The sequence below is a fragment of the Vespa crabro genome, chromosome 8 (assembly GCF_910589235.1).
Source record: "Vespa crabro chromosome 8, iyVesCrab1.2, whole genome shotgun sequence".
Lineage (NCBI taxonomy): Eukaryota > Metazoa > Arthropoda > Insecta > Hymenoptera > Vespidae > Vespa > Vespa crabro.
In genome coordinates this window covers 4,250,178-4,276,297 of record NC_060962.1, presented here as the reverse complement: position 1 = coordinate 4,276,297, position 26,120 = coordinate 4,250,178, and the positions used below count along the sequence as shown (strand labels likewise).

At 26.2% G+C, this 26,120-nt stretch overlaps 6 protein-coding genes across 13 annotated transcripts; 4 read left to right on the top strand and 2 right to left on the bottom strand.

The window, feature by feature from the left end:
- The first annotated feature begins 73 nt into the window (after positions 1–73).
- Positions 74–5,135, top strand: LOC124426056 (probable Dol-P-Man:Man(7)GlcNAc(2)-PP-Dol alpha-1,6-mannosyltransferase). Of its 2 annotated transcripts, none has more exons than XM_046967309.1 (8): positions 74–139; positions 819–951; positions 1,037–1,210; positions 1,287–1,440; positions 1,778–1,922; positions 2,035–2,261; positions 2,336–2,584; positions 2,690–5,135. In XM_046967309.1, the coding sequence occupies exons 3-8, from the start codon at positions 1,162–1,164 to the stop codon at positions 4,404–4,406; spliced, it is 2,541 nt and encodes an 846-aa protein (XP_046823265.1). In that variant the 5' UTR covers positions 74–139; positions 819–951; positions 1,037–1,161; the 3' UTR covers positions 4,407–5,135. The 2 variants fall into 2 exon arrangements, with proteins under 2 accessions (XP_046823265.1, XP_046823263.1); XM_046967307.1 differs by having other exon boundaries at positions 96–387.
- A 613-nt stretch (positions 5,136–5,748) lies between these two features.
- On the top strand, positions 5,749–8,031 carry LOC124426057 (exosome complex exonuclease RRP42-like). 2 transcript variants are annotated; one of them, XM_046967310.1, is made up of 7 exons: positions 5,749–6,055; positions 6,562–6,648; positions 6,736–6,932; positions 7,016–7,181; positions 7,262–7,456; positions 7,551–7,706; positions 7,840–8,031. In XM_046967310.1, exons 2-7 carry the CDS (start codon positions 6,592–6,594, stop codon positions 7,942–7,944), a joined length of 876 nt encoding a protein of 291 aa, XP_046823266.1. In that variant the 5' UTR covers positions 5,749–6,055; positions 6,562–6,591; the 3' UTR covers positions 7,945–8,031. The 2 variants fall into 2 exon arrangements, with proteins under 2 accessions (XP_046823266.1, XP_046823267.1); XM_046967311.1 differs by lacking the exon at positions 5,749–6,055 and adding an exon at positions 6,081–6,459.
- A 284-nt stretch (positions 8,032–8,315) lies between these two features.
- LOC124425886 (phosphorylated adapter RNA export protein) lies at positions 8,316–10,665 on the top strand. 2 transcript variants are annotated; one of them, XR_006942596.1, is made up of 5 exons: positions 8,316–8,538; positions 8,868–9,474; positions 9,566–9,844; positions 9,951–10,319; positions 10,433–10,665. XR_006942596.1 is itself a non-coding variant. In XM_046966898.1 (4 exons), the coding sequence occupies exons 1-4, from the start codon at positions 8,488–8,490 to the stop codon at positions 10,223–10,225; spliced, it is 1,212 nt and encodes a 403-aa protein (XP_046822854.1). In that variant the 5' UTR covers positions 8,316–8,487; the 3' UTR covers positions 10,226–10,665. The 2 variants fall into 2 exon arrangements, 1 of the variants encoding a protein (XP_046822854.1); XM_046966898.1 differs by having other exon boundaries at positions 9,951–10,665.
- Positions 10,666–11,347: 682 nt separating this feature from the next.
- On the bottom strand, positions 11,348–17,201 carry LOC124426007 (GON-4-like protein). 3 transcript variants are annotated; one of them, XM_046967198.1, is made up of 15 exons: positions 16,626–17,201; positions 16,254–16,544; positions 15,926–16,191; positions 15,669–15,835; positions 15,402–15,568; positions 14,984–15,301; positions 14,686–14,878; positions 14,497–14,622; positions 13,816–14,418; positions 13,575–13,725; positions 12,899–13,454; positions 12,593–12,821; positions 11,941–12,496; positions 11,622–11,866; positions 11,348–11,552 (listed from the first exon to the last, which is right to left on the bottom strand). In XM_046967198.1, the coding sequence occupies exons 1-15, from the start codon at positions 17,066–17,068 to the stop codon at positions 11,502–11,504; spliced, it is 4,362 nt and encodes a 1,453-aa protein (XP_046823154.1). In that variant the 5' UTR covers positions 17,069–17,201; the 3' UTR covers positions 11,348–11,501. The 3 variants fall into 3 exon arrangements, with proteins under 3 accessions (XP_046823154.1, XP_046823155.1, XP_046823156.1); XM_046967199.1 differs by having other exon boundaries at positions 11,622–11,839; XM_046967200.1 differs by lacking the exons at positions 11,348–11,552; positions 11,622–11,866 and having other exon boundaries at positions 11,941–12,136; positions 12,223–12,496.
- Positions 17,202–17,221: 20 nt separating this feature from the next.
- On the top strand, positions 17,222–20,262 carry LOC124426010 (methyltransferase-like protein 17, mitochondrial). 3 transcript variants are annotated; one of them, XM_046967204.1, is made up of 10 exons: positions 17,222–17,336; positions 18,078–18,179; positions 18,253–18,406; positions 18,493–18,889; positions 18,962–19,115; positions 19,191–19,334; positions 19,408–19,497; positions 19,655–19,793; positions 19,878–20,016; positions 20,097–20,262. In XM_046967204.1, the coding sequence occupies exons 2-10, from the start codon at positions 18,135–18,137 to the stop codon at positions 20,167–20,169; spliced, it is 1,335 nt and encodes a 444-aa protein (XP_046823160.1). In that variant the 5' UTR covers positions 17,222–17,336; positions 18,078–18,134; the 3' UTR covers positions 20,170–20,262. The 3 variants fall into 3 exon arrangements, with proteins under 3 accessions (XP_046823160.1, XP_046823159.1, XP_046823158.1); XM_046967203.1 differs by having other exon boundaries at positions 17,302–17,599; XM_046967202.1 differs by having other exon boundaries at positions 17,302–17,771.
- Positions 20,263–20,385: 123 nt separating this feature from the next.
- On the bottom strand, positions 20,386–23,369 carry LOC124426009 (probable cytochrome P450 303a1). Its single transcript, XM_046967201.1, has 9 exons — positions 23,285–23,369; positions 22,694–22,945; positions 22,113–22,596; positions 21,837–22,017; positions 21,397–21,505; positions 21,123–21,303; positions 20,925–21,042; positions 20,699–20,837; positions 20,386–20,621 (listed from the first exon to the last, which is right to left on the bottom strand). The coding sequence occupies exons 1-9, from the start codon at positions 23,367–23,369 to the stop codon at positions 20,437–20,439; spliced, it is 1,734 nt and encodes a 577-aa protein (XP_046823157.1). The 3' UTR covers positions 20,386–20,436.
- Between the last annotated feature and the right edge of the window lie 2,751 nt (positions 23,370–26,120).

Here is a 26,120-nt window from a genome sequence, read left to right as displayed (position 1 = left end):
ATTACTTCCTTACCAACATATAAATATCATTTCATCTAGGAACAATATTATTCGGCACGTTGGTATTCTTGATTTTTCACAGTTTGGATATAGAAAGTGTTGGAAATAACGAAGCAGACGACGTGGTGCCTGATTTGTCGTAATATAATTTATTATTTTTATCATACTACGATAAAGCCGTACGTCTTTGCAAATTTGATCATGAGCAAAAAAGGATTAATCAAATTTGTTTCGAATCGATCGTAAATGTAGAACAACAATATGGATCATTTAATTATTTTAGTGGCAACGATACATTTATTGTATTGTCCATTCACGAAAGTCGAAGAAAGTTTTAATCTACAAGCGACACACGACCTCTTATATCATGGCTTTAATTTGTCTGAGGTAATTCATTAATCGTTAATTATTCATAAAAAAAAACGTTTGAAAAAGAAAATAGAATCTTCAACAGTTTTAATTAAATTGGACGATACTATTTATCTTACTTGACAGGTTGTCGAACACAAACGAATAGATATTACGCAAAAGCTCATGTATTATATTTAGCACGAGATGCGCGTATTTATAATCGTACAATCAGCTGAGACACAGTTGCATTTATGCACCTGTTATTTGAACTACGTACACTTCCTTGTTTTATATAAATATAATGATATAATCGTATACACATATGTCGATAATATCAATAATAACTCGTTTTTTTTTTTTCGTTTAAATCATAACAATATGATACCAGTCCGTTTTATTATTTATCTAGTTATTATTATTATTATTAAAAAAATTTAATAAAATTAATTAAGCTTTTACCTTAACAGTACGATCATCATGAGTTTCCTGGAGTTGTACCGCGTACTTTTCTTGGACCTATTGCGATATCCGGTCTTGCTTATCCCTTTGTGGCAGCTATTAAATATTTTCATATTAATAAATTTCTTGCACAATATATAGGTAAGTTTCTTATTAAAAATTATTTTGAGAATTCAAATGTTCTTTGATATATCAATTATAAAATATCTTCTTTTTTTTTTTGCAGTAAGAGCTACTTTGAGTTTGCTGGTAATAGGCACTTTGAAATTATATAGAAATGCCTTAGAAAATGTCTTTGGTACTAAATTTACAAACTGGTTTGTGGCTATTACGGTAACGCAGTACCATTTTATGTATTATCTTAGCCGACCTTTGCCTAATATAATGGCCATGCCTCTAGGTAATTATATATTTAATTTTGAACTATTAAATGATATAATAAAAAAAAAATTTAACTATTTTTTTTTAATTTTTAGTATTGCTGGCGCTATATGGATGGTTAAAACAGAATCATGTTATATTTATTTGGTCGTCAGCTGCAGCCATAATCATATTCAGAGCAGAACTTTCTATTCTTTTGGGACTATTCCTTTTATATGATATAGCCAACCAGAAACTTTCTGTTCCAAGGTATTTACATATTATATTGCGGACCATTGATACCTAGTATGGCTGTAACATTACATACAGAAGTGATTAGAATCATCAAGGGATCTTCTGCAAAACTGCACAGATTTGTAAGCTTTGTTTGCGTATAAAACTTATTACAAAGTATTTGCTTTTTTGTTCAGGTATAGTTAAAAAAAGAAAAGAAAAAAAAAAAATCTGCAACATACTTTGCGTTTAGACAAATGGAATATTTTATCATATTAAAGTGAAAATTTTTTCGTCAAAATTTATATCTCATCCTTTTTTTTAAAAAAAAGAAACCGATATTACAGGAACTGATATAATATTTTATTTTTAGATTACTTAAAATTGCAATACCTGCCGGTATATTATTCCTAGCACTTACTATTGGAATAGACACAATCTTTTGGAAACGTTTATTATGGCCAGAAGGAGAAGTATTTTATTTCAACACCATTCTTAATAAGAGCAGTGAATGGGGTGTATCCTTAAAATTTTCTATTAAAATTAACTATTTTTTCTTTATCTTCTTATTATTCTTTATTATCTAATTTTTTTATATTTTAATATAAATATGCCTTGACATATAAATAGACATCTCCATTTTTATGGTACTTTTACTCAGCTCTTCCACGTGGCCTAGCTGTTTCGTATTTCCTAATTCCTTTGGGGATTTTATGGGACCCACGTGTACGTGCATTTACCGTTCCTGCTATAATATTTGTGGTACTATTTTCATTTCTACCACATAAAGAATTAAGATTTATAATATATGTCTTCCCCTTGCTAAATGTTGCAACAGCAGCTGCATGTCATAGAATGTAAGAGTATTTTAATTCTAAATAGAAAATTTAAATTCACTATTTCTTATCAATTTTAATTTTATAATTGATAGATGGGAAAATAGAAGAAAATCGCCATGGAATGGAATGTTGTCGCTAATTGTCGTTGGTCACTTAGTTTTAAATACCATATTCTCTATGTTTCTCTTATGCATAGCTAGTTGTAACTATCCAGGAGGTTTGGCTATTGCTAGACTACATAGACTTGAACAAAATTCTTCAGAGTCAGTATATGTACATATCGATAATTTAGCAGCACAAACTGGAGTATCAAGATTTACACAAACTAATTCGTCTTGGATGTAAGTAATAAAATAATAATATCAAATTATTATTTGGTAATTATCAGTATAGCAAAAAGTTAATAATAATAATTAATAATTATTAATATTACAATAATTTTACAGCTACTCAAAACAAGAAGACATAACTGTTAAAGATCCAGAAATATTACAATATACACATTTGTTAATAGAAGCCAAAAGCAAATATTCTCCCAATATAAAACCTTATTTAAAAACTCATGAAATCTTGGATTCGATTGATGGCTTTTCACATATAACATTAAATTATAATATGTTACCACCAATTAAAATAAAAACAAAACCAACTATATTCATTATGAAAAGAAAAGCTAATATCAAATATGATCCGAATAAAGCTAAAGTTTCCAAGCATTCCACTCGTAATTTATTTCAGAATGATAGTACAATATCAGATACAAGTCTAAATGTAACCAATGATGTCTTAGAAAGTATGGAGCCAATACTTGATGATATTGTTGAATCTTTAGAAGAAATTGGAAAACCATTATCTTCGATTGAAAAACCTTTGATAAAAGCTGAAATCGAATCTATTAAACAAAAAGATATCCAATCTGATGATATATCAAATATATTATCAGATGAAAATAAACAATTTGTTAAAACATCTGCAGATTCATTAGATAATGTTTCAAAAGATATGGATATAATAAATCAAGAAAATGAATTACGAGTCATACCCGCAGTAAAAATTAATATAAAAGATAACTCTGGTACTAATTATCAAAAAATAATAGAGAAGGATGGACATTATGAAAAAGGATCGATAGGAACTAAATTAAAATCTAAAAATGATGCTGTTGGTGCTGTTGAAAATATCAGTAACATAAAAGAAACTGTAAAAAAGAGAATTCAAGAAAAAATTCAAATAAATAATATAAAAAAAGATATAACTAAGGAAAAAGAAAATGTAGATATTACAAGTAAACTTAATGTAAAGATTAAAAAACCAATGAAAATAAAAATGGAATCAACCATATTACCAAAAATTTCAATAAAACAAGATATAAAGGAAAAACAACAAATCATAAGTCAAAGGAAAGATAAAGAAATTACAATCAATGTAAAAGAGAGTATTAGAAACATTATAGATCAATTTAAAGAATTTGAAAAAGATTTTACATATGAAGATAATGATTCACAGCAACATTATACTAATTTGAATAGTAATGAATATTCTAGTGAAACAGATGGAACAATAGAAAACGAAGATGCAGAATCATTAAATAATCATCATGCAAATAATCACAACTTGAAAACTGTTAAAGATGCTAAAGAAAGTTTAAAAGAAATAATAGATCAATTCAAACATCTTAAAAGTGAATTAACTTCTGAAGAAGATGATAAATTTGATGAAATAGCAAATAAATATATGAATAAACCAATATCGGAAACATTAATGGACTTTAGTGAAGCTTTAAAAGATTTGATTCAACGTAGAAAAAGAAGTAAAGGGAAATCTACTTTGAACTTAGAAAATAAAAAACAAATTCATATTCAAAATAATGTACCTCGAGCATTTCCACAAACAGACACAAATGCTGTGAAAAAAGTAATTCTTAATCAAATCACTGAAAAAGATGGAAAACAGCAAAAAGATGCTACAATAGATATATCAACGACAAGCAACTCTAGAATGAACTTAAACTTAAATAAAGTTTCTAATAAAAACGACCATGTTGTTAATACCAACAGGCAATCTGTAAACTCTCCAAAGTCTGTCAATATAGCTATTGATATTAGTAGAGATCAAATATCTAAGGATGATACAAGTAAAACAGATAATGAAAACAGTAGTTGAAGAAATTGAACCTTGTCTAATGAATCATCTTCTTTGAAAAGGAATACCTTAAGAATGATGTAAATATTTTTCCTGTGATATAAAAGAACTTGTATTTTTTAGTTGATACATCTGCTTTACTAATATGGACGATCATGCGTCTCTCATTCCTAAATCCATTACTGATAAATTACAACATATCTTAATGTATTAATAAAGGCTAAATTCTACTGTAACTACATCAATAATAATTTCTGTTCAAAAGAGTAGTTACAAATATATTAGAATTTATTCTAATTTTCATACTTTTTGTTACAAGAATGAGCTATACAATAAAGCCATTATGTCAGGTTATTTATGGTATAAACATTTTATCCAAGTGTTCTATCAAGCTCTGTTATAAAGCTTAAATTTTAAATAATACAATTGAAATCCTACCGTTTTTTACTTATTTGCATTTAAACATTATATTTATAAAATTTCTTGAAATTCTTTATCTACTCTATATTATTTATGTCACTTAATATAATGTATAAAAAAAAATAATATAATTATATATTCTAATGTTTTACTCTTACTGGTTAATATTAGAATAAAATAGTCTCCATATTGGTATTCGCAGAACAACCAAGTGCCTTACGAATTTCTTCCGAAACTTATTACAAGATAGTATATATGAGAAAAAAAAGTATGTCTATGTAATATATTGTGTATTAATGTTTTACAACAGTAAAAAGTTTAATAATGTAATGCGTGTATTTTGATCTTATTAGCTAGGTAACACTTAAACATATAACATAAATTTTAATTATAAAAGATTAATTTAATCACGTTTAATCAAATCACGTAACGTGTAAATAACCCCAATAATTTCGAATAGAATTAAAACCAATGTTATATTAAATAAAACCTTATCCCGGAAACCAGCTTTTAAATATATAGGAATTTCATCATCGCGCTGTTAAAATAAAATACTTATATAAATTTTTAAAGTAGCATTATCGATTTGCAAAGATCATGAATTAAAATATATACCTGCATTCTGGCCTGTTTTAATTTAAATTTTTGAAAACTTTTTGTATCCTTTACAGAAGTAGAAGCAAGGTATGTAGATATACCCAAATATCGATGTTGTAAGGCAAAAACATGTGAAGATTTCATCCATCTATTCTAAATTATTTCGTTAATATATAATATTAATTAATATATACTGATTTCGGTACAAATTTAAAGCATAATTAAAACGATTAAATTTTTTAAATATTGTATACATATGATACTTTTAAATTATATCATGAGGAGACAAAAACTATTCAGATACCTTGAAAATATTTCTTAATAAAATCATTTTGCAATTTTTCTACACCGTAAATTCATGTACAAAATTTTTAAACAAATGAAATCTTCATAAATTATTCTGAAACAAATATTGACAATTCAAAATAGACACGAAATCCTACTTAGCGCCGACAACGATACTAGCGCTATAAACGGCGCGTTATTTGTATTTCAAAAAATTTCGTTACAGCTGTTCATTATCTTTTATTCGAAGTGTGTGTGATTTTAGTGATAATTATGTACAAAATATGAACTACAAGTACAAGCGGAGAATGTTGTCTATCCACCATATGTATATTATATAAGCTTGTTTGGTTATTTCCATCTCACGCGTACGTAACAATTGGATTCGATTAGATATTTCATTAATAGTTATTTAAAAATATAAAGCAAACCCTTCGATGCTCTTTCTTACAAGCAAATATTTTAAATATTATAAGAAAATTTTGCACATTTTCAACTTGTAATCCAGAGATTATCCATAACCTAATGTTTTGTTACTCATTCTTTATAAGAACTCAAGTATAACGATTCTTTATTATTTCCACGCGACAAAAATATTTCAAACTAAACATTAAAATATTAAAAATTTTAAATAATTATAAATGTGTTTGAAAAGGAGATCCTATCCTGATGTAATAAATCAATCAAAAATAAAAAACCATTCACAAGTAAATCTTCGAAGAAATTTACTTATATTACACATCCTAAAAACATCAGCATCACTGTTTCACTTGTATGTGGATGAGTGAATCCTTAACTTTGATTGGAAATGCAAAATATAAATAAATTAAATTTTTATAATTAATATTCAATATAGATATATATTGGGTTTCAGATAAATATTATTTTTATGTAATTTATAAAAATGGCCGAAGTTCCATTGAGCTTAGGAGAAAAAACATTTATTCTTCATGGAGTTGATGTAAGTATAAAATACATATGTGTATACATTGTAGAATAAATTTAAGTTTTTGAATCAAAATCAATATTCTTCCTTTGAAACGTTTAGGCAAATTTTAGAAATGATGGAAGAAAAAGATATGAATATCGATCATTCGAAATTGAAACCAATTTGATGCAACAAACGCATGGTTCATCAAGATTACGAATAGGAAATACTGACATTTTAGTTGGTGTTAAAGTAGAAATTGATTCACCATATATTGATCGACCATGTGAAGGAAAATTAGAATTTTTTGTAGATTGGTATGTTGTTGAACCACTAATCTAAACTTATACTCTTCATATAATTTTATTAATATATATATATATAATATATTATTTGGTAGTTCAGCCAATGCTACCCCAGAATTTGAAGGTAAAGGTGGAGATGATCTAGCAATGGAAATAAGTAACATTTTATCATTATCTTATCAGACTCCAGGTGCATTTAACTTAAAAGATTTATGTATTTTACCATATAAAAAATGTTGGAAAATGTTTGTTGATATTTTGGTAAGAGCTATTTGCATATATATTAAAAAAATATAATCACATTTGTGATCCATATGAAGAAAATTTGAATATGTTCATAGATATTACAATGTGGAGGGAATCTTTTTGATGCTGTAGGTATAGCTGTAAAAGCTGCTTTATATAGTACAGAAATACCAAGAGTAACTGCTGCATCTCTTGATGGTGGAGAAGCAGATATACAAATATCAGATGATCCTTTTGATTGTATCAAATTAGATATTACAAATTATCCAGTTATTGTCACTTTGTGTAAAGTAAGTATATGAAGATATTGTAAAAATGAATATGATTTAAATTAATCGTTATTTATTTATAGATAAAAGATATACATATTCTATTTTCTTTTAGATAGGAGAAAATTGTGTAATAGATCCTACTTCAGAAGAAGAAATGTGTAGTCCAGCAAGTACAATTATATCTATAATGCCAAATGGTAATATAACATCAATTGTCAAAATAGGATATGGTAGTATGCAAGATACTATATTACTTAAAATGCTAGAGGTATTTGAAAAATGGTTTATTAATATTAAAATGATCATAATATTATTTTTGTTTCTATGTATGTATTGTAGTCAAAATAAATAATATATAAGAAATGTCAAATATTTCATGGAAATTTTATGATCATTTACAGATGGGTAAAACTATTGCACTTGCATTAAATGATGCTCTTATGAATGCATTAAAGAAGGAAACAGAACTTGGACCAACGAAACCTATAGTTGGATTTCTCAGATAAAAAATACAACATACTAATTTTGATGTACATAAATTTTAATGACAATTGTACAAATTAAAAAAAAAAAAAAAAAAAAAAAAAAAAAAAAAAAAAAAAATAAAAACTATAGAACATTATTTTATATATAACCTTTTATTTTTTCGAATTTTCATATTTTTTACAAAAATTTAAATACTATATTCTCTCTCTCTCTCTCTCTCTCTCTCTCTCTCTCTCTCTCTCTCTCTCTCTCTCTACTTCTTTCGTATATATAGTTCATTATACCTTCAATACATGAGTATTCTCTTGAATATACGTTCGAAACAATCTTTCTTGTTAAACCTAGAAATCCATTCGTTGAAAGTTTGAATGTTTCACCAATCGCCATAAGGATAGAAGAGCAAATATTATTTCTGTCATGAAAACGAACAAAAGAATCTACTGCGATATTGCCATAAAGTTAGAAAAGTGGTTAAGGTATTATGTTGTTGTGCAACTGAAACAAATAATTCTTATTCAAAATATTTGTTCCGTTAGAAAAGATATTATTTTCCAAGTTCGGATATGGAAGCAGAGCCTTTAGAGCTTGAAGATGGCGAGATTGTCGATGATGAGGTCAGATATTAAGTATTTTGTTTTTGACAGGAGTCTAAATTAAAATGTATGAATATAAATACTCGTTCTCATAAAATTGTTCTTTCTGTTCTGTATTTAATAAATCATTGTTTATTATATTAATTTATTAATAATGCGATATTTTCAATAAGACTGTTATTTCTAACAAATTTGTAAGATATTTAAAATTATCATATTTAACATTTTACAAGTATTTTAGATTTATAAATGTAATATCTTTTAAAGTACATATCTCAATGTAAATATAATAATAAAATTGTATTATTAAAATAAATATATTATCAATTAAAGATTATGTCTTTCTATAGCCAACTGATATTTTTGAAGAATACAATGTACTGCAGAGGCCTCACGTGGTGCAAGCAACAGAAGGACAGACAAAACTGGGATATAGTGATGAATCAGATGATTCTGTGGACACAGAAAGTGATTCAGATTCCGATTCAGCACATACTAGAAACAAAAAACCTAAGTTGAAAATAAAAAGATCTAAAAGCTTATCTAATAATTGGGGAAAAAATAACGATAAATACAAAGTATGGTGTACACAGGTGCAAGAAGAATCGTTAACAGAAGACTTAGTTTCATGTGGTGTTACAAAGAAACTCTATCAAGAACGTAGCGTTGAAAGTTATAATTTTACTCTTCGATATCCATCAAATGCCAATGGATCTCATAACAATATTAGTCCAGATGATGAAAAATATGGACAAAGACTAACCAATAAAAGGACAAATTCTGATAGAAAAAATATAAAACTTAAATTAGGGAAAAGAAGAAATTCTATGGAAGTTGATGGTCAAAAGGGATCTATACGTATTATAGCAGATTTAAGTACAACAATAAATTCAACAGATTCAGATGTTGCAATTGATATTGCGGATAAACTTTGCGAAAATAAGAATCTCCTTATAAGTAATTTTAAAAATATATTTTATATTCTTTAATCATTTATCTTCTTATAAAAAATATATATTATAAATATTTAATTACTTGTTTCTTGTAGGAAAAATAGTAAAAATAATTGGAAAAGAAAAAGCAATTGACTTTTTTCAAAAAACCAAAAAAATCGAAGAAAATGGTGGTTTGTTAACAATGAATGGATCTCGTAGAAGAACAACAGGTGGTGTATATTTATGGCTTGTAAAAAATGACGAACATATTCCACAAGAAAAAATCAGAGAAATATTTTATGTCGATAAGAAAAAAAATGTGGAACAACAAAAAAATATACAAGCTGATGAGAAAAGAAAAAAAACACAAGAACTCATGAGAAGCCTTGAAAGTGAGTTTTAAATTAAAATAATATGATGATGACAACCAAATATAGGAAAAAATTATCCACTTAATAAGCATTATATTAAACTGTATAATATTTTGTATTTCTTTAGATGGATCTGATAAAGATCTTCCAGCTTTATTAACGAAAGCAGAGTTTTCAACCAGACAGATTGCAGAAGAAGCAAGGTTAAGACGTGGTGTAGGAATGGATAGAATGCCTTTAGATTCGGATCGTACAGTAACTAATCCTCCACCTAGTCCCGTTACAGATGATCCAGATCATACTGAACATCATTCTGAGCACTCTCTTCAATCAAGACAAGTTCAAGATTATGATGATTTTCTCGACATTGGTATAGATGTAGACAACATGGAAGAGTTTTGAATATCTTAATTTTACTCCACAAATTGGCATCAAAAGTACAATCCAGAATAATGATAATTTAAACTACAATGTGTATATGCAATAAATTTACATGGTTTGTACATACTCATCATATTCACAGATGACAATATTAGACTGACTTATACTGAAATAGTGAAACTTTTATTTGCTGTGTAACAATTATTTTACATTTTTTTTTTTTACTAGAATTACATCTTGTTCCCTACATTTTTATATTGCAATCTAATATGCCATTTATGAATACAATGAGAGAAGATCTGAAATATATAGCCAAAGTACGAGATAAATTGAGGATAAAAATATTGCAAGGTATACATTACGTTATTACATAAAACAATTTGTGACGATAAATAGTGTCCATGTTAATAATGTTTTTAGAAACAAATAAAATTGATTATAATTTGTACTATGAACTAAAAGTACTAAATATTGTGCAAAAACTTTTGATCATGGCTTGATATAGTCGAATTGTTATAAAACTATAATTCTATTATTATCATTTTGTATATTTAAGATTTAGCAATGCCATGATTATAAATTTTTACACATTAATATAAGTATAATCTGTGGATAAACCTTTATATTAAATATACTTTATGAAATTATGTTTTTAAACATAATGTTATTAAAAGTAACAAGTATAATATTTTTTTATTAAATTTATTAAGTTTTTAGTCAAAAAATAATTATCTTTAATATTTTCATTCGATATTTCTTGCTTTTGAAAAAAAAAACCTTAGACTATAGAAATTTTAAGAAACTTTATTACATTAATTATAGGAATGTTTTATTGTAAATTACGTTATGACTGTAAACTGATGCTTTTAAAAATGTTTTTCTTTATATCTAATCTTAAGTTCTTGATTTATAGTAGTAAATGTCTTGTATGATACATTTCATAGCACTGTAAACAATATTTTGTATGTTGTAATTTTGTCCTATATCTTAATAACAATTTTATATTTGTATTTATATCACATATTTGTCTTTAAAATGATGAAAGTATAATTAAATTTTTAAATCATTATTAAAAAAGAAATATGTGTATAAATTTGTTACGAGCAGACATGTATAAAAGAAAAATAAAATCATAGATCAAAATCGAATTAAATAATTTATTATTATTTATATTTATTAATTAAATTAATTTTCTAAATATAAAAATCGTAATACAAGTACTTTTCTAACCTTTCTCCAATCATGTTAAATATCTTATGTACACAAGATACAATTCACAGATCTCTTTGACTAATAATTATAACATTTGCTCTAACAAAGAAAGTAATGTTTTGCATCTTTCCTTGACCTAAAATGAAATAATATCAGTATCTATGTAAATTAAAGAAAAAAATTATAAGTATCTATATATCTATACCTGTTCAATGGTACGATCTTCCAATTGTTGGCTAACCTTCAAAAATGTATTTTCCGAATACTCTTCCTTAATGGCTAAAAGAAGGATCATATCCTCTTGCCGTGTCCAAGGTTTGTCATTAATAAATTCCATTTCAGAATTTGTATCAGAATCACAATCATTTGAAACATCCATTTTTTCGAAACTTCTGCTACTACTTATTATATCTCTATCTTTTTCTGGACAAGGCGACATAATATTATCTTCTGTTAAAAATATATTTTTAATTATACGATCTTATACGTATATATGATTTAAAAATAAAATCAATTGTGCTTACTCATATCATGTTCCATGTTTTTGTTCATGAACATTTTATCCTTTGAAGATATTTCTTTTTCAAATATATTTTCAATTGTAACACATTTGGAGGTATAGTCACTTTCTGAACATGAATTATCATAAGAATTTTGTTCCAACCGCGTCTTTCGTTCTATCTTCTTTTCACGTTTATTTATAGATTGTGGAGAGTATGCCTTTTTAGTAGATATTATTTCATCAGTAAATGTTACTTTTTTCAATGATTTTTTTGGTTCTCCGGATTTGGGTGGTGATTTCGTACCTCTTTTAGATCTTGATATAGTTCTTTCGTTATCTTCATTTTCTTTCACAGGTGAATTTTTGGGAAGACATTGTTTTTGACATGAATCGTCGCCAATATCGGCTTTCGAAGATTTTCGACGTTGTCTAGATGCAATAGGTGGTGTAAATTTATCAGCAACTTTTAAAGACACTCTTGCAATATTTTCTAATTTCTCTTTATCAGCTCCTGGGAATGTTATTTTTGCAGGACGTAAGCCTTCAGAAGTTTGAAGATATATTCTTCCATTAAGAAACTGTCAAAAAAAATTTATACATATGTAATGTAATAAAATTAAAGAAAGAGTAATACATATGTAATATAATAAAATTAAACGATTATAAATGTATACCCTAGTTCCACAAGATATACAATGTTCATTAGTATTTCTGTTATTTGAGTCATCTGCATTATGACAATCACATTTACAATTATCTCCACCATAAGGGTCTTCTTGGGAAATTGACATTGGTAATTCTATATTCTCATATAATTCTGGTGCATCATCTGTATATACTTTATTTTTATCATGAGGACCCAGTGGGAAAGTTAAATTTTCAAACATATCTACTGCAAATAAACTATATAAAAACCACAAAAAAATATATTTTACTAAACAAGTTTATAATCTGAATTCCATAAACATCAAAATAATTACCTTTCTGGAGGTTTACCATTAGGTAATATTTGTAAAAATAGATCCAGAACTAAGGGATGTGCCTTGAGGAGTGGAATCATAATATTATGAACATTCTCTAATGTTACATGAGGATCAGATGAAAGTTGTGTAATGGCCTGCATTATTTTTGCAAGCCGAGATGGCTGCTTAGTAAAATAGACTTGTATGACGTTTAAAAATTCGCTCATTTTTTGTAACATTATATATTCTACAGATTTGCCTATTAATGCAGCTTGATGTGGTTTTAAAAATAACAACAAATCTGAACACAATTCTGGAAAATCTCGTAATTTATCATAAATGTTTTGATATAAATCTATAGCTAATTTATCTCTAGTTATCATGTTCTTTTCTATCACTTCTTGCATGTCAGAGGATTCATATTTTTTAGAAAAAGACATTTCATGTTCCAATTGATTAAGATTCTCAATTTTGTCATTGTAATCTAAAATTAATTTAATTACAATTTTTAAAATATCTGGATTATTAGATTCCAATGTCAAGTGTAATTTCTGAAGATATGATGCTGCAAATTCTGTATGAAAATAAAAACAAAAATAATAAATTTATAATCTTTTCAAATGTATAAATTGCATGGGCGTGGAATTTATAATATTTATAAATCTAATTCAAGTAATATTGTATAGTAACATACTTTCTTCTCTTTCTCCTTCATTCAAAAGATTATCAGCTTCCAATAATCTCTTTATATTTTCTAATTCTCTAGCCTGTTTAGCCTTCTTTCTATTATCTTTTTTAATAGTAGTGCTTGCTAACATAAGTTCTGCAATTTCATCCTCATTGTCCTGCAATCAATGATCATATACAACTTATATTTTCTTGTAACTTTCTATTATTGCAGATTTGTAAATACATTTAAATAAATTGTAACTTACAACTTTTGATGAATCAGTAGAACACTCCAAATTTTTTTCCAGATCTCCTTTTCCTCTAGTCTTTGCATTACTGCAATTAGATACATTTTTTGATCCTAAACCTTGAGCCATTAGTTTCATATTTTGTGCACTCTTTGTTTTTGCCAAACGTGGAGTTGTTTTTCGTATTTGTGGAGATTGCAATAATGCTTCACTTGACTTTTTTGTTAGTTTCGTGTTTTTTATTTCTACATTTAATGAATTAATCGATTCACTTTGTTTATCTTCCTTATTTATTATTCCACTTTTGTCTGTATTTTCAGTACTTTTATTTATCATTTTTTTAGTATTGCTAATATCACATGGTTGTTGTGATTTAGCTGTATGAATATCAGATTTTCCTTGAGCATGTGATACATTTCTTGCTATTATATTATTTAATAAAAGTTTCGAATTTGGCATTATTTTAGGCAGAACATTTACAACTGGATTTCGTAGTGGATGATGTTTTGAAACATAAGGATATAGATAGAAATTATTATTTATTAGATTTTCAATCTTAGATATATCATTATATGAATTCAGAATACGTTTAGATTTTAAAAGATCCACTTTTGGTTTAGTCTACAATATTATCAAACCTATTTAGTATATTACTCTTACGTTTTTTAATTAATATATAAACAGTTTTCATTTACTTACATTAGTAAGATAATTCTGCCATTTTGGAGGTAAAAGATGTATTGGCTGATGTATCGGTGCTTTAAGATCACATTTTAATGTTATACAGTGTACTATTCTGGGAGCTATACCCTTGTCAAAATAACGCTATAATAAAATTCTATTAAAAATATTGTTTTATAAATAAAAAGATATATACCAATTAACTACCTTAATTGGATTTGAATCTTTGGCAGAACGTTGTCTTCGAATATAGAAAAATATTTTTTTGGATTCTCTAACAGGTAGTAAATGTTTAGCAATTAATTGAGCCACATCAAATAATTGGAACTTTTTACTTTTAAATTTCGTTTTTCGAGATGCCACAAATGGGAAGAATTGTTCAAGGCCTATTGCAATTAAACTAAAATAAAAATATTTATATAAAAATAAAAATATTTATATAGAAATAAAAATATTTATAACTATATAATGTACTAATATAATCTTTTAGAATTAAAATACTTACGTTTCTTCAGTTTTTAAAAATGGTAACTTTGTATATTTAGTTAATTCACTTTTGAATGGTATATCTGGTAGAAGTTGTGGATATATCAAAGCTTTACTTTCAATAAATAATTTTATTAGATCAGGAGAAAATTGAGGTATATATTCCCATCTATTTTTAAGATGTTTTGTTTTTATAGTATTTTCATCTTCTATATGTTTTTTAAATTCTTCATGAAATTTTGGATCCAAAAATTTATTTTCCCAATCAGAGACTAACTTTAATGCATCAAATACATTTTCTATATTGAATGCAGAATTTGGCCCATTATTTAAATTTCTAAAAAAATAAATAATATATGATAATAAAATATCTGTCCACAAATTTAATTAATATCTTATTAAAAATTTGATGTCTTGTAATATAACTTCTCGTATACCTTATGTTATTTAAACATTCTTTACATTTTTTTGAGAGGATATGTAAATCTGGGTGCATGTATGTCATAGCAAAATGTTGTGCCAATAGTTGAACATGTTGTTGAAATTGAATAGCTAGTAAATGGCGTTGCTCAAAATTTACTAACATTGAAAGTTCAGAATGATTCTATCATAAAACAAAACAATTGAGTGATCAATTAGCAATTAAATCAAGAAGTCAAATTGTTTTGAATTGTATCAAATTTATAGCAGCATTATATTTTTACCAATGTGTTCTTTTCAACAGGTGTATCTATATTATCTGATAATTTCCTTTTCTTAGACACTTCTTGTTCTTCTTGTTTGATAAATGTATCTGTAAACTCAAACAAATCAATTAACTCCTTAAAAGTAATTTCGACATCTTTATCGGCTCTTAATTCTTCTTTATCCACTGAAAATATATGAACATTAGTATTATCATATATTTTATGTATTTATAATTAAATATATTATTGACATTTTTGTATTTTTAGTTACTAACATAAATCTGTTTCTTCATCTTCTAAAATATTATATTCAGGATCAGCTTCTGGATCATCTTCTGCAGTATGTTCTTGTTCTAAAGGTTGTGTAAATTCTTTCAAAAAATTACCCCAATCTTCATCGCAATCAGAATCATACATATCTGTTGTAATATCAGGGGGTACAAATGCTTGTTCAATTTGTTCTAACGGTGTTTCACTTAAGCAAAGTTTAGAACGTGTTCTATGACCAATACTTTCTTCTTCTGTTGGTACACAAGGTAAGCTAGAAAATGTAGATTTTAATGATGAAAAATAATTGAAATTACAGAAATATCATTTTCTTACCAAGGAATTTTAAAAATCCCCTCTGGATCATATTGAATATTAGGTGATTTAGGTTTTTTTTGTACAGCTGAGTCAAGCTCATGTACTGGGATAGGTAGTTGTGACTCTATATCACCACTGGCGGAATTTTCTATTTCTCTATCATCATCACTTTGTTTATCTTGCTCTGGCTTATATTCTTCGTCAGAAGAATCTTCTGGGAATTCTTCATCTATTAATACTTGTAACGGTGGTTTCTTAACTGGCCTAGTGTTCCATAATACATTAACTTGTTCTACAGCACCTAATTCTCTATTATAAAATCAATTAAAACTTTCATACAAATTTATATATATTACAATATAATATAACGTATTAAGATAAATTACATACTTTGCTTTCGCTCTTGTGAGTTTAGGTTCAAAAATGATATCTTCTTCTGTATCATGTAAACGTTTCTGTACCACAGCCATTACTTGTTCATTGTTTGTAATAACACGTTTTAATATATTTTTTACATTCGTGGCAGTTAGATTAGTTTTTGCTGCTTTAGCATCAAGTTGTCTTTCAATTTCTTCTTCCATTTCGTTAAGAACCGACGTTTCTTTGACTGATTCTCTTTTATGTTTAGTTGGTGGATCATCATTATCGATTTCTGAAATATCTATTTGTAAATCAGCTGTCTCGGAATCAGACGAATTATCACTGTTCGTATAATCAAAGTCAAAATTAATTGAAAAAGATAAATTGCATTTTTTTGGAGCTTCATTAAGACGATATGTAGGAATCGATGAATTTTGTTTTTCTTCGTTAACACTCTTTTTCGTTGTATTCATCTTTTATAAAACATAATTAACTCTCTATATAAGTTCGTGATAATTTAATACTCTCTTCATTATTTTCTTAAAACCCGTTAATGCTGTTCACCATCTATCGCTCGTAGTGACTTCAGCAATGTGTGGACAAAATATGAACTACATAATAGAAAATAGGAAAACACTATCCCCACTATGCGTCTATTAAATTAGCATATAAGCTTGTTAAGTTATACTCTTATCATACAACACGTCCAGGCATAAATATTGAACGATTTTAACAAACAAGGTCTTATTTTAGAAATGAAAATTTAAACGAGGACATGGCTTTTTCGAATTTTTTAGAATGCTTTATTTTCATGTATAAGTTATTTTCCATAAAACATTATTTTCTGACACGATTTTTTTATAAAGAAAAGAAAACTTTTCAAAAGTTCGAAAAAACCATGTGCTCGCTTGAACCTTCATCTTTAAAATGAAATCTTGTTTATCAAAACCGTTCAATAATTACTTTTATACTCATTATTGGCATAAATCATTATAAAACTAGAGGTGATTTTTAACATAAAAGAAAGTGTTCTTCTAAATAGTTTTCTATTATTATCATCAATCTCGCTTTCTACTGGCTAAATTTTGCTATTATGTCAAATATTATTACATCATTATTAGAATATTACCGAAGAACAACAAACATGTGTAACAGAATTGGATCTTAGTTAGATATGTAATAAAATATAAATTATGATTTTATATATGTATTTCTATCATTGCTTGAATAACTTTTTGTATTAATTTGGTATCAAATGACATAAATAAAAATTGGTATAAATCACATAAATAAAAAAAAATCATATTTTTATTAAATTTATGAAATTATTTTGAAAATTTTTTTGTAATTAAATTCATTATAAAAAAATATGTTATGAAAAAATTATTTAATAGATAATAAATAATATGTTAAATGACTACAATTGTTAAAAAAGTTTTTTTATAAAGATACGATTAGAAAATCTGTTTATATTTTTCATAGGTTATAATGCACGCAATTTTCTTTCATTGATAATATAATCTTTGAAAAAGAAATTACATGATGTTAAACCTGTATTTTCTTCGACGTATGCAAGTACGAAATGTAAGTTTAAAAATATTTACGGCTTATAAAAAAAACAACATAATATATGCGATATATATAATCATATTTTTAGTTTTCAGTAAAAGTAGAAGTAAAACTTAATGATAATACAAATACTTTAATTGAAAATAAGTTATTAAAGCATCGACATCATCCTGGAATTGTAAAACCACGAGTTGTAGAAGTACCTGATTGGATTAAAAATTCAATTCAGATAGTTTTAAAAGGTTTGTAATAACTGTTATTTAAATATGATATAATAATAATATAATATATAATGTGAAGTAGTTATTTTATTTTTTTCTTTATAAAGATTCAAAAATTCCAACATCATATTTATGGGAAGGTGGACAAAAATTGATGAAACATTTACTTGGTAGATTTATACCAGATAAACAACCAAATTTACAAGATAAAAAAACAAGATCACAAGCTACTATATATTCTTCTAAGTTGAATGAAAGGAATGAAGATATTATTGAATATAATATGAAAAATAATTCAAAATTAGCTGAAGAAAAACAGCAATTGCATAATTCAGCTATTACTATTGATTATAACAGACGAACTGGTTTATTATATATAGTTGGTAGAAGTCAATATGAGTATTGTGCTGTATATAAAGTCTTAAATCAAATTAAAAGTAAGAATGTAAATTTTAAACCTCAAACTTTATTTGATTTTGGATCCGGAATTGGAACAGTTATGTGGTATGTATTAAATGTAATATGTATTAAGGATATATAAATATTAAATAATTATAAAAGATATTATTAATTTAGGGCAGCATCTCAACTTTGGTCTGATTCTTTAAAAGAATATTTTGGTGTAGATTCTTCTTCTGAAATGAATGATTTGTCAGAAGAATTAAATAAATATAATACTCATCCAATTAAAAACATTTTCTACAGACAATTTCTTCCTGCACTTCCTGTGGTATAATTCTGCAATTTTATATGTACTATGTTTTAAATATTAAATGAATCTCTAATTGCATTTTTATGATTATAGCCAACTTATGATATTGTTGTTAGTTCATTTTCTTTATTGGAATTACCTGATACAAAGACTCGTTTTGATGTTATACAAAAACTTTGGGCTAAAGTTCAAAATTATCTTGTTATTATTGAAGATGGAACAAAAGCAGGATTTACAGTATGTATTTTTGAAATTCCTTGAAATAACATTTCTTTTATTCTTATATGTAATATCAATCATCTTTTTAAAGGCAGTGAATGAAGCACGTAATATTATACTGTATAATATTTTGAAGTCAAATAAGTCAAATAATAATAATTGTGCTCATGTTTTTGCACCTGTAAGTACTATTAAAAAATATATATTTATTCAAATTTTACTCATTATTTTAATCTAAATAATAAATTTAAATGTAATAGTTAACTTTCTTAACACTTTTTAAACTTTAAAACTAATGAAACTAATATAGTCAATATTTTATAAATCTTTTACTTTAGTGTCCTCATGATATGAAATGCCCAAGATATTACACAGATGATATTCCTTGCAATTTTGAGATTTCTTATTATACTTTACCATTGTCAGGTCCTTCTTTTTTAAAAAAACAACGCTATTCTTATGTCATATTGAAGAAAGGTATACTGAGTTACAATAAAATATTATTTTTATTAATATAAAATAACAGAATTATAGTTTTATAAAGAAAATATATCTTTTTAGGTGTACGATCAGATAGTGATAACCAATGGCCACGTATTGTACAGCCGACATTAAAACGATCCAAGCATGTAATATGTCGTACATGCACAGCTAATGGGACATTAAAAGAAATCATATTCACCTCTTACAAATATGGAAAGTTAGTACATAATGTTTTTTGTTTATTTCAATAAAAATAGTACATTGATTATGTTTAATACTTAAATTATGTATTTATAGGAATGCATATCGTTGTGCAAGAGTTAGCCAATGGGGAGATTTGTTACCTATAGAGATTAGTAAAGATAAGTAACATGAATGAATAGGTTTTATTTTTTACTATTGTAATTAAAATAAAATGATAAATGTAATTAAGTTTATAATAAAAATGTAAATATAGTAAAAATATTTTTAATTTCACATTTATTTCTTAATAGTTTAATACGTTCAATTTTAATGAATTCGTAGGAAATTGAAATTATGGGATATGTCTCATGTACAAAATTTTCATTAATAAATTTAATTATATGTAACAATATTTCTAATATTTTGATATGTTCATAGAACATTTGCATATGGATTATGTCCTAGCAGTAACTAATACTTTATATGGTTTTGGACCAGCAGTTACACCATCTAGGAAATCTAGTGTGGATGGTTTTTTTTCTCCAGGTACTATAGAAAACGTAAATCTTTGTAAGAGAGCAGTTATTACAATGAATAAATTACTTCTTGCTAGTGACTCTCCCATACATCGATGTCGACCTGTTACAATTATAAATATATTTTTAAATTTTATGTTTCGATTGTATTTTTCGATCGTATTATAGATATAAACATACCTGTACTGAACGGCAAATATTGATCTTGTACAGAAATTTTACCATTTTTGTCAATGAATCTTTCTGGTCTAAATTCTTCTGGATCACTCCAAGATTTGTCCATAAGTAATCCATTAAAATTGACAATAATCATTGTATCCTATAAATCATGTAAGCGTCTATTTTTTATTGTATGGAACAACAATTTGTTTAATTCATAAATTTATTTTTAATTAAAATATCATACTTTCGGAATTCTATGATCCAATATATATGTATCCTTTAAGGCTCTGTGTGGTACATTCAAAGTTCGCCCCATAAACATTCTTAATGATTCCAAAACAATAGCGTTTAAATAGATCATACTTTAATGAAATTATATATACATTTTTATTTAAATATCAAATATATTTAAATATTATAAAAATTATTAGCATTTGTATACCTCGACCGATCGGCTAATGTTGGAAAACGTCCGTGACCAATAACTTGGTCGATTTCATCTTGCGCTTTTTTTTGAACATTAGGAAACAGTATTAAATACAGAAAACAAAAACCTAAAGCTTTGGATGTTGTTTCAGAACCAGCTATAAATAAATCTACACAAATAGCTAATAACTGAGATTCTGTAAGTAATACGATGGTTTTAAATATAGTAAATTAATAATTTCATATATGTGTGTGGCTAATTGCAGTATTAATGAAATTTAAAAGTATACCTGAAAATGTTTTATTACACTTTTCCAATTTTAGAACTGATAAATAAACATCCATCAAATCTCGTGGTGCATTCGGATTAAACGTATTCTTGTGGTTTTTTAATTCATTCTAAAAGAAATATAATTAAATTAATATTTTTTGATGAGACAAAAGATTATACGATTCTAAAAAGGCAAAATTAAAAAAATTTTAATTTAAATGTACATAATTTCTTATCTATTACTACTTTAATAAGTACTTCTCCATTTTAATTATTAATAATAAGATTGTTTTTACATTCATTGTTTCCATATTTTATGAAATAAAGAAAATTATTTTATGAAAAAAGAAAAGAATTTATAAAAGATGTTTATAACACGCATATAATTACGCATGTTTATTCCATTATTTTGACTTATTTTCTTCAAAAAAATTACTTGATTTTATATAACATACTCACATATAAGAATGACCAAAGTTGTTGATGCGTCTCTATGAACGATTGGTAACCAGAAAGTTTAGGTGCAATGAACCTTAATAATGGAAAATGACTGAATGGTGCACCTATCATATCGACCTCTTTTAAAAGTTTTGTAAGAATCTTTTGAAAATGTATCAATGTCTCGTCATCGATATTAAACCTGCATAATGAGAGAGAAAAAATTTTGTATTTAGACCTATCTTTCGTAATCACTGACCCACATATATGTAATATCATAAAATATTAAAAAGTGACCTTTTACCAGCTATCATTCTCCATAACGTGTTTAGAACAGTTACGCCAAAGGCATCATCCATCGATATGATCATTTGTCTCGAAGTAAACGCATTATTCGATTTGTTATCATTTATTTTTATATTTAATTTATCGTGGATATTATTCTCATTATTTATTTCCTTATCTATACTATATTTGTCGTTTACGTTATATTTAAATATTTTCCTTTCATTTTCAATCATTTTATTTTTCAATCGATATATTTCATCATTATTATTAATACCAATATTATAATTGTTATTAACTCTTGACGTTCCATTTATATCGTCATTTACATTATGACACTCTTTACAAAGCAATTTCTCAAAATATTCGACTAGTTTCGAGGCTTCCTCCTCTATGATTGCAGCCATACTATTTCGACCGTAACCAAAGTCTCTTAAATGACGAAGAACAAATCGACGTTGTTCTATCCACAATTGACCATCAACAACGATAAGACCTGATGAAAGAAACGTTAAGTAAAAAAAATATATATAACTATTATATCTTATTAATTTATTTATATTTTACTCTATGTATAAATAAATAATTTTCACCTCTTCTTTTACCCCAAGTTCTTGCTTTATACATAAGACCAGTTGGTCTACCTTCACAATCAGGATTTGAAAGCATAGAGCATACGCTATTATAATCGTTTAGTATCACTATGCGATCACTACCGATTTTTAAACCAGTCACTGGTCCATATTTTTCACAAAGTACGGAACAAGTTTTAAATAAATATCCTGTATCCTTTCGTATCCGCGCTATTTCCATCGCACTGCCAAGAATAGGCCACCATTTAGGACCTATAAATTATTTATATAATAATATAAACATTTTTTACAAAGTGTCTCACACTTAATTCGAGCATTTGACCTTAAGATACTGGTATGTTTTTCTATGGGAAATTCGTAAAATAGTCATCAATGATATTAGCATTACAACAACATCGGAAAACGTAAAAGAACATGTTAAAATTGCATGTGGTAAAATAATGCATTCTTGTATTAATCAAAGTGTTGTCTCTTTTGAATCAAATAAATACTTTCTATAACATTTTTTGCATCATTAAAAGGAAGGTATTGAAGCTGGTCGAATTAAGACGAGACACCCTATATATTACAAACTTTCTCAAAATGATGTACCTGGTGGATATCCTTTAGGTTTGCGTGACTCCAAGTATAATAGTAATATTATTGATATCAAAAATAAACTAATTGTGACAATCATTCTGAAAAACAATGAAATATAAGCCACTTCAATTACAAATCTATCAAATCTATAAATCATAAACTCCTTAATACTTTGCGGTCTATAGTCTTTCAAGAAACCATCATACTCTTCTGTTCAAAAATATTCCGAAAGCACAATATTTATTAAGAACACATTATTCAGTGTTTTTTAACAATACACATACCGATATAAATAATTATTAATACCAAAACTATAGATCTATTTTTATCACTTCTATCAATTTGACAAGACAATTTAAAAGAAATACTTTATTCGGTATTATTTGTTATTTATTTAATTTGACAACAATAAATAAACAAATGCAGCTTTCAATTAGCATTGCTTTAATAATTATAATTTTATTAATAGTAAAAAAGAAAATCTAAAATCCGTCATTTTTACAGGTTTAATAGTCCTAATATTAAAATTAAATATATAATATCCAAATTTTTTTTATCGTAAATTTTCTAAAAATTACAAGTTTTACTTTTTGCATATGTATTTTATTTTCTCATAAACAGTTCACGCGTTTTTCAATTACGACATTTTTTCGTCAATGGACCGCGAAATATTAATATAGTTGAGACAGGCTATAACTTTCTGTAGATATAAATAAATAAAAATGGTATAAAAGAAACTATAATTTATTGTAATATATTTACTAAAATATGATCTATTTTAATTATCGAAGTTATACTATTTGTGCATATGTATATTCGCGAAGCAAGATCTTTGAAGGTGAAAGTAAAATACGGCATTTAAGAGAAAGTGGTATACGGAAGAAACGAAAATGCACCGTCATTTGTCTTATACTATAATGCCTTATATAATGATTTTAATATAGTAAGAGAAATTGTAATTAAAACACAACCAAAATTTTATTGTAAATTATAGTACTTTCTACTGCCGTATAATGTTTTTTTATTATTACTATTATTATATTATTATTATTATTATTATTATTACTATTATTATTATTATTATTATTATTATTATTATTATTATTATTATTATTATTATTATTATTATTATTATTATTATTATTATTATTATTATTATTATTATTATTATTATTGTTAATATATTTTTGTGCCAGTATTACACTCATAAAAAATACCTCGAAACAAAAATTAAACTACAGAATTAATATTGTAGATAATAAATAATTAATTTTTAACGATGAAATATTACAATTTTGGTTTCCCGTTTATATATTTATTATATTTGCAATTTATGGATCTATACGAACGTATTAATAAATAGTCTTTAATTATTTATATATATATATTAATAATTAGTCTTTAATTATTTATATATATATATATATATCAAGTTTTAAATGTTGATATTCTTTAACGATGGCTATATTTTCATGTTAAAGACGATGTGAGCAATTTAGAATAAAACGTTAAAACGTATAAAAACAAAGCTAAATATAATAACTTTAATCACCGTTGTCAACAAATTAAAATTATAAAACAATTACCATTAATTATTAATATACATGTATTTTAAAAATATAATATACAAATTTTTCATTTATTTTATATATTCCCGTTTTAAGAGGCCATTTTATATATCGCTTAAATATTCGTAGGAAAATTTAACGTTATATAAACAATTCCTAATATTAAAAACTATTTTAGCTTTTAAAACACACTGATTTTTACCTTGTTTCTCAAGAGCAATCGTCCCGTCCGTTGTATAAATCGAACTAGTTGTGGTCCAGCACTCAACCTGCTTTTAAATACCCCTCCTCTTCTCTTTACCAATCGTAACTAAATAGTGTAAGGATATAGAATACTACATTATCGATATTGTGAAATTATTTATATAAAAAACAATTGAATTCTTTTTTCTTTTTTCCTATATTTATATACGTACGCACGCATACACATACATACACATACATATACAGAGTACTTTGCTGTAAATGATTATAAACTTAATCACACTTTTTAATCATTCATAATAGTAAAACAACTTTTTAAATCGATTATATGCTTTTTTTCAATATCATGGAAATATTCCAGAGAAACTTTAGAAAATGTCTTTGATTTTATAATTATTCACACCACTATATATATATATATATATATATACACATATATATAGGGTGTTTCAAAACTGAATACATGAATTGTGAAGGATGATTAGGGAGACCAAGGCAAAAATTTTTTGTCAAACAAAATATCATGGGGTCATTGACACGTCGTTATCCAGTTACGCGATCAGATTATCAACCAATAATTGCATTGGCAAGAGCAGTTTCTATAGATGAAATGATTTTCATCAGTCAATTGTCAAATTTATATTTGTATGACCATTATAACTGGGTTACTTTGTTATCATTCAATACCTGTCCGACAGTTGTGTTACATCAACGAAGTGTATCCGATCTCATGTTATCTGATAAAAGATATTTGCCTTGGTCTCCCTATATTGAGTTCTGAAACATATATATACATACTCTCGCAATACACACACACACACGCACATACATTGTTTTTGTATGACGTCTTGTCAGCGGGAGAGTTCAAAGAGCTATGACAATAGCAGAACGCGCGATGAAAATAGAAAAGCGATCGGTTATTCGGTGAGACGGAAGGTAAACACAGCTGATCGCTCCCGTTAGATTTTGATAAGCGAGTGATGTCGGCGTCTCTATGTATCATAGCAACGCGAGTAAGGCGTAAGACACGCGTGTAGTGGGGACAGTATGTAAGCAACCGCTATACGATTAGAAAA